We start from the raw sequence: 7,844 nt of genomic DNA, 5'->3' as shown, positions 1-7,844 counted from the left end.
CATACATACCAGTAATCCATTTGGTATGGGTACCTATCCTCTAGTCGATGACTTCAATACATTAATTTGTCTGGATCCATTCCTGTAATAAACGGCCATTCACCGTTTATAATTTTCACCTTGGTATAATTTGATTGCGTGCTTTTAGATAATTTCACTGTACCATAAATTTTCTCAGAATTCTGTAAGACCTCAGCCTAGGGTGTCCCCTTTTCTACACCAGCTACATTTCCCGTTTCTTCTTTTCTTTTTTTCCTACTATCAGGGTCTCACTTATGAGCGTTTTATGCTGGTCAGGCCACGCACCAACTTTTGCATCTTGTGCACTTTACACTGACCAGGCCACACACCCTCTCTTTCTTCTTGTGTGGTTTACGCTGATCCGGCCACGCACCACCCCAATCACTAGTCTCAGTTCTGCTCCAGGGATTTTAACACTCACCTTTCGGAGCCTCCTCCCCTAAAGGTCCCAGGTGAATTCACCCGCTGCCTGCAGCTGGATGTATGGAGGTGGGAGGATCCGAGGGTGCTGGCCTAGGGTCCCATCTGGGTCACCAAACTGTTAAAGGAGAAGCCACTGCCTGAGCATTCACACACCATTGAGGGAGTCGCACACACACCACCTGAGACTTTAACTGCCAGGACCAGAGTCCCTTCACAGCAGGCAGCTCCACTGAGCTGATGGGTGCCCCATTTCGACTCCTCGTTCTCACACACACACGCTCACTGTCAGGTGCTTCCTCTCCCCTCTGGCTCGACCCTAGGTTTCCCGAAGCAGAGGCTCCGATACAACATATGCCAGATGAATTTGTTGATTGGTACAGCGGTAAAAACAGCTCGAGCTGGGTGCCTCCAGAGAGGGACCCAGAACAAAGAAACCCCTGGGCAATTATACCCTGACAATTTAAATTCCCCTCCCCTCAGGAGACAGGTCAGACCAATAGTAATATTAGGGTCTGGGGTCTTCCCGTTCTTCATTGGGTCCCTTCATTATCTCTAAGCGGGCCGATTCTTCTCTTCTCTCTAAGGTTGCAGCTTCTGCTAAGGTTGAAGCCTCCTTCTCTTTCTGGTTTGCACCGGTTTCAGGGGCCTTCCTTCGTGTAGCCAAGTAAAAGCTCCTTTCATGGTTGGGTGTTCAGTGCATGGTTCAGTGCATGGATCTGGGTGAAAGTTCAGAGTTTGCCGCCTAAGGCTTCAAGAGGACTTGATACTAATGCTAAAGTGACCACTGGATCAAGGAGTGCTGCATGCATAAACAAGGCTAGGGAACATGCAGGCCCACTGATGAATGGGGTGGGGACCTGGTGACACAGGACATGGAAAAGGGCTGTGGTACTGAATGCCTTACTCACCTCAGTCCGTACTAGCAAGACCAGCCTTCAGGGATCCCAGGTCCCAGAGTCCAGGGGGAAAGGCTGGAGCAAGGAACATGCCACTGAGCACTTATCTAGTCCATAATAAGCAGCTTTGTCTCCAATGTTTCCAGGCAAGTCAGTGCTGAAAGCATAACTTAATTCAGAATGCACAACGTCCACTCTCTCAGAGATTCACCAAGATCAATCATCTTATTATAGAAGGCTTGAAATTTGGTTAAGCATGAGTTCCACTTCACAAACCCATGCTGACTGCCAGGGAGGAAGGAGGGGGAGATGCGCTCCAGGCACTGGAGCAGAGATTCCGCTGCAGCCTGTGGTGAAGACCATGGTGACACAGGTTGTCCCTCTGAAACCCATGGATGTCCACAGTGGAGCAGATATCCACCCTGAAGCCCATCGAGGACCCCACTCCAGAGCAAGCAGATGTACCCTTGAAGGAAGCTGTGACCCATGGAGAGCTCACACTGGAGCAGGATCCCGGCAGGGACTGTGGTCTTGTGGAGAGGAGCCCACGCTGGAGCAGGTTTTCTAGGAGGACCTGTGCCCCGCAGGGGACCCACACTGCAGTGGTCTGGTCCTGAAGGACTGCACGCCATAGAAAGGACGCATGCTGGAGGAGTTTGTGAGGAACTGCAGCCCATGGGAAGGACCCACACTGGAGAAGTTCATGAAGAACTGCCTCCCATGGGTAGGACCCCACGCTGGAGCAGGGAAGAGCTTGAGAAGGAAGGAATAGCAGACAAGAGGTGTTATGAACTGACCGCAACCCCCATTCCCTGTCACCCTGTGCTGCTCGGGGAGAGGAGGTAGCAAATTCGGGAGTGAAGTTGAGCATGGGAAGAAGGGAGGACTGGCAGGAAGGTGTTCTTAGATTTGTTCTTATTTCTCATTATGCTACTCAGATTTCATTAGCAATAAATTAAATTAACTTCCCCAAGTCAAGTCTGGTTTGCCTGTGACGGTAGTTGCTCAGTCATCTCACTGAGCCTATCTCCACTCATAAGCCTTTCATTGTATTTTTTCGCCTGACCAGTTGACGAGGGGACTGATAGAGCGGCTTGGTGGGCACCTGGTGGCCAGACCAGGTCAACCCACCACACCTTGTCTACTTCTTCTTCCTGATCACGTGATCTGTAGCAGCCGCCCACCACAATGTCACCCATGCTGACCTGCCCTCTGTCTTTCCTAAACAGCCTGGCTCCATCCACTACAGTACTCCTGTAAGCGACCACACCGCATCTCCATGATCCCATAGCTCTGCAACCAAGCCATGGAGGAAAAACTGGGCCATGCTGGACAGGAGCCCAGGCAACGTGCAATAACCTGCACTTCAGCATACAGCCTCTCAAGTTCCCACAGTAGATCCACCTGCATCATAAATGGTCTCAGCCCTTCAGCCACACTTCTCTTCGCTGCCTTGTACTGCAAGCACGCCAAAGGTCTGTTTCCTGCACCTGCCATTGTGTGACACCAACCTCTGGTTAGCAGCTGCTGGAAAGAAATACAGAGAGATCTTTATTCCCTGTCAGTTGGGTTTTGGTCCACTCTGCTGCACAGCTGCTCCAGGGTGAGCCCAGCACCACAGTAATACACGGCCTCATCCCCTTGCTTTGCTGCCTGCATCTGCAGTGTGAATCTGTTCTGGGAGCTCTCCACTGTTCCCTTAAAGCGATCCTGGAAACCTTCTCCATAGGCATCACCTGCCTCGTAAATCCAGTCCAGAGTGCCACGTGGCCGCTGCCGGTACCAGAACGTGTAGTACCTGCTCATACTGTCTCCACTCATGCTGCACTGGAAGGTGACTCCATCTCCCTCTCGCACAGCCAGTTCCCTGATGCGTTGCTCCAAGGCCACCTGGCCAGAGACTGCTACAGAGAGGAAGAAAAAGCCGTTGTCACTCCAAGACTCAGCAAAGTGAAGGGCAACGCTGGTGGGGGCATTGTGATGGCACTGAACTAGTGGGAGCACTACATCCTTCCCTCTGAACCCAGCTGACAAATGTGAGAAGAGGAATAGAGCTGGTACCACGAATCAGGGCTCATGAGGAAGGAGACACCACATTTTCCTCCCTTTTTCTGATTTTCCCTTTCGAAGCAGGAAGGTTTTGCACCATGGGGACAAATCCCGTTGTCTTTGCCAAGCTGGGATGCTGAGGAACCCACTCTCCTGTCCCTGAAACCGCTCTGAATGAGCATAGGAGGGACAAGGACCTCTCACAGGCAAGTGGGGCTTGGGCCCTACACTGCCATCCTCAACCTGGTCTTGCTTTGCATCCTCAGACTGCAATGTGGGGCTCAGTGCCCCATGAGCAGAGTGTCCATTCCAAAAGCAAAGCATGAAGGCCCCAAGATGTGGGAGAAGCAGGCAGGTGCCCTGCCTGTCCCCACACTGCAGAGGAGGCAGGCTGGATGGAGGTGCCTAACTCACGGCTAGTAGAGGAGGAGGGCTGTTCCCACTGTGCTCTGCAGGGATGGCTGGGGAGGTAGAGCCAGGGGACAGGTCAGGCTGCAAGCGGTCAGCACAGCTCCACAGAGCCGTGCAGAGCACAGGGGCATGCTCTGTTCCTGGGGGGGCATCACCCCTTCCTCTCACTTACCTACAATGGGCAATAAGCCCACGCACAGGCCAGTCCACATGGCCAGGCCCGCCCTGTCTCGCCTCTCTCCACCTTCTCTCTGCCTGCACAACAGCTCTGCCCACATCTTCCCTGTCTGTGCCTCTGTCACTGCAGTCACTCCTAGTCCCTCCTACTCACTCCCTCGGTCTATGACAACAGTGAAGGCGAGAAGCGGGGGCTGGAGGAGCAGAAGAAGCTGAAGCTGTTGGTGCACTCCCGGGTGTCTCTCACCCTGCAGGGTGCAATAACGGAGCTGCTTGCTCGGCAGGAAAACCTCTGGTGGGCAAAAGGTGATGTGTGTCTCTAGAACCACGCTGGACCTTCCCCCGAGGAAGAACAGCAGGGTGCTGCCGGGACTGTGGAGCTGGCCCTGGGGGTGGCAGGTTGTGCAAAGCTCTTTCCCTGTCACTTTCTGCCTGTGGGAGAGACTGAGAAGGAAGGAAGAAGGTTAACAACATGTTCCTGCTTTTGTGGGTGCTTGTGGGAGACTGCTGCTGCTGCTTCTGCTGCAGCACCACTGTGCCCCTTTCCAGGAAAGCCAGCCCAGACTAGTCCTGAGAAGCCTTCTTGCAGCCAACCACAAAAGACCTGCCTGGATTTAAACCCCCTCCTTCTTTTTCTGCCCTGGCCCTGCCTGTGTTTCAAGCACTCTGCCCTTTCCCAGCTCTCTGCTGCTGCAGAAATAGGTGGCTGTGTCTGCAGCTGATGGCAAGAGCAATTCCAGCAACAGCTGGTTCCTGGAGGGGTCTGCAGAGCTGCTGACTCGGGTCTGGAAGGATGAAGCAATGTGCTGGAGTCCTGTGAAAGGATACTGCACCACGATATGCTGCAGGTGTCTGCCAGGAGTCTGACGGATCCAGTCCCAAGCGTAGCTGCTGTCAGTGATGGGTACACCAGAGATGTGGCAGGTAAGCGTCAGAGACTCTGAGACCTTCCCTACCACGGGGCCAGAGGCCTCTGTCTGCACCTGAGGAAGGGCAACTGCAACCCTGGGAGACAAGGATGAACAGGCAGCAACAGCTCAAGCAATCACTTCATCTACTCCACCATTTTTGGAAGTGAATGGTGGAGTAGTGAAGCAATCACTTCATCTACTCCCTATTTCCTCTGCTTGCTCCTCAGACAGCAAAACTTGTGGGCTGGACTGAGTTGACCTGATCTGCGCCCAAAACCAGAGCAGGGCTATTCACACACCTCACCAGCTGGGCCGTGACTGGGTACCCACGCTACCGGGAAACGATGGAAACAGCAAAAGTTGTTTCCACAGGTGAAGCGGTTTTGGAGTGTGAGAGGAGTGAGGACTGGTGTGAGACATGGGAAGAAGGCAAGCAAAAGGGGTAGAACTCATATGGGGACAGAAAAGGTAGGACATCCCTGACAGAACCAAACTGTTGGATGTAACAACATGACTCACTGAGAGCAGCCCTGAACAACTGTGGGACTTGCCTCTTTCCAGCCCTGAAGCCCAAAGCTGGGACCCTGGCAGGAGGTTTGTGTTAAAGCACAGCTGAATTTCCTGTCCCCGTGGGAACGGCACAGAAGTAGCGGGCAGAGTCCCGGGGGTGCAGGGCATGCAGGGACAGAGATGACTCGGACTGGGAATTGTCCCGGGACGCCGTGGCTCGACCCTCCACTGCTGGCCCGTACTCCTTTGTACTACCCGAGGTTTGGCTGATGTAGGACACCCACTCGAGACTGCCACCGGGTGCCTGACGGTACCACAGAACTTCATAATTCTCGAAGGTGAAGCCGGACCCCCGGCAGGAGAGGAGCACGGAGTCCCCGGGCACTCGCAGCCCTCCGCCGGCCTCCACCAGCCTCAGCTGCGCCCACACCCCTGCGGACGGAGAGCGCGGGCAGCCGGGCAGGGCGCGCCCACGGCCCGAGGACGTTCCCCCGCCGCCCCGGCGCCCCCCGCCCCGACACAGCGACAGCCCACACCCCTCTCTGCCGGCAAACCCCCGCGCCCGGGGCAATGCCCCGCCTGCCCTGCTCGGGGCTCAGCCGCGCCTGCTCCCGACACTCCGGCCGACCGGCTGCCCGAAAGCCTCCCTCTGCCTCTGCCTCTGCCTCTGCCTCTGCCTCTGCCTCTGCCTCTGCCTTCCCCTCTCCCTCTCCCGCCCGCGCCACCCGCTCCCCGCTTCCCCGCCAAGGAAGGCGAGCGCCAGGCCAACAGCGCGCCCGGCGCGGGAGCAGCCGCAGCCCCGCGGCCCCGCGACGGGCAGGGCCGCCCGCGGGCAGCCCCAGCCCCGGGCCCAGCCCCGGGCTCGCTGCCCTCCCCGCCCGGCTCTCACCTGCCGGCCCCGCGGCCAAGGACAAGGCCAGGAGCCACGGCCCCAGCCCGGGCGCCATCATGCCCTGCCGCGCCGGGGCCGGCCGGGACCCAAGCGCCCGGCAGCAGCCGCACAGGAGCCGAGCGCAGCCGCGCTCGGGCCCGCTCCTGCCCGCCCCGCCGGCTCGGCCCCTCGCCGCGGCAGCGCCGACGCCTCTGCCCGCCCCAACAGACCCGGCCCGGCCCGGCCCGGCCCCCCGGTGCCGCGGCCCCCCCGGGGGAGGAGAAGCGGGGCCGCGGGGCGGGACGCGGGGCAGGGTCTCGGGCAGAGGAGGAGCGCGGCGCCCCGGCAGACGAAGGCTCCTGGCCCTTGGCCTCCAGCGCGGCTCCGGCGCTGTCCCGGCTTGTCGCCCTGCCGAGCCCTGCGGAAGGGAGTCGGCGCCTCGGCCAGGCGCAGCCGGCCTCAGCCCCAGCCCCAGGCCAGCCCCAGCGCCAGGGTCGGGCTGTGGGCCCGCAGCGTCCCCTCGCAGGACCCTCCCCGTGGCCGGGAGGGGAAGCCCGCCCTGGCCTCACTCCCATCCCCTGCCCGGGGGAACAAGACACACGGAGCGTTGTGCTGCACCTGAGGAAAGGCAGGGACAGTCGAGACGGTTTATCCTCGAGAAGGGAAGGCTCAGTGGGCATCTCATCTCTTTATAGAAACATGCAAAGAGAGAATGCGAAGAGGACGGAGCCAGGCTCTTTCCAGTGGTGCGCAGTGACAGATCAAGAGGGCAATGCACACAAACTGAAGCACAGGATGCTCCTTCTGAACATCGGGATGCACATTTTCACTGTGATGGTGACCAAGGACTGGCACAGGTTGCCCAGAGAGTTTGTGGAGTCTCCATGCTTGGAGATATTAAAAAACGGTCCGGATGTGGTCTTGGGCAACCGGCTCTAGGTGGCCCTGCTGAAGCAGACAGGATGGTCCAGATGACCTCCGGAGGTGCTTTCCAACTTCAGCCTTCCTGTGATTCTGTGAAAGACTCACAAGCACATTCACGACTTTGCAGGTGATATGTGCCAGGGTGTGGAAATGACCACCCCACTCCTAGCCCCTTGCCCCATACTCCTCTCCACACTGCAGAGCTACCCATCCCATCCTCCACGCTGCCCCCAACTCCTAATCTTCCCTCTCATGTCTTGCAACCTGTTGTTGTCTTTGTTTCCTTCAGGGCTGCAGGGCTGTCCTGCTGGGGACCAGTCTCACCAGGCTCTCTCTTCTCCCATTCCACGCAGGAGAAACAGCAGAAATGGACACTGGGAGATGCTGGTAGGGAGGTGCCAGGGCTGCATGGATATGCTCCAGTTCTCAGGAGCTCTGTCTCCCCAGCCCACTTACCCAGGATGGGAAAAACCCCACGGACATGGGAGTCCACAGAGCCACAACTGCTTCCTCTCACCTTCCCCCACCTTTGACCACATTTTTCCCTGTCTGTGCCCCTGGCACCCCCGCCTGGCCCACCATCACCCCACTCTATACTTGGGGCACCGCCCCATTAGTGCCTTCACACTGGTCTGGCCTCTGACAACTCCA

The 7,844-nt window shown here is 57.5% G+C and overlaps 1 protein-coding gene across 5 annotated transcripts; it reads right to left on the bottom strand.

Annotated features, from left to right (window-relative positions):
• Positions 1-266: 266 nt before the first annotated feature.
• LOC140662565 (uncharacterized) lies at positions 267-6,528 on the bottom strand. Of its 5 annotated transcripts, XR_012046120.1 has the most exons (6): positions 6,288-6,528; positions 5,683-5,830; positions 4,132-4,421; positions 3,139-3,244; positions 2,745-2,867; positions 267-2,093 (listed from the first exon to the last, which is right to left on the bottom strand). XR_012046120.1 is itself a non-coding variant. In XM_072886095.1 (5 exons), the coding sequence occupies exons 1-4, from the start codon at positions 6,346-6,348 to the stop codon at positions 2,892-2,894; spliced, it is 852 nt and encodes a 283-aa protein (XP_072742196.1). In that variant the 5' UTR covers positions 6,349-6,528; the 3' UTR covers positions 267-2,093; positions 2,852-2,891. The 5 variants fall into 5 exon arrangements, 1 of the variants encoding a protein (XP_072742196.1); XR_012046119.1 differs by having other exon boundaries at positions 2,745-3,244; XM_072886095.1 differs by having other exon boundaries at positions 2,852-3,244.
• Positions 6,529-7,844: the final 1,316 nt, after the last annotated feature.

Source organism: Ciconia boyciana, chromosome 22, assembly GCF_034638445.1.
Source record: "Ciconia boyciana chromosome 22, ASM3463844v1, whole genome shotgun sequence".
Lineage (NCBI taxonomy): Eukaryota > Metazoa > Chordata > Aves > Ciconiiformes > Ciconiidae > Ciconia > Ciconia boyciana.
The sequence above is the reverse complement of the archived record's forward strand: the minus strand, read 5'-3'. Positions and strand labels throughout refer to the sequence as shown.

Excerpts from the sequence above, each read along its gene's own strand:
- LOC140662565 (XM_072886095.1), bottom strand. The coding sequence starts at position 6,348 with ATGATGGCGCCCGGGCTGGGGCCGTGGCTCCTGGCCTTGTCCTTGGCC. Across the intron at positions 5,831-6,287 it reads CTTGGCCGCGGGGCCGGCAG|GGGTGTGGGCGCAGCTGAGG; the intron begins GTGAGAGCCGGG and ends CTCCGTCCGCAG. Across the intron at positions 4,422-5,682 it reads GCACCCGGTGGCAGTCTCGA|TCTCTCCCACAGGCAGAAAG; the intron begins GTGGGTGTCCTA and ends CTTCCTTCTCAG.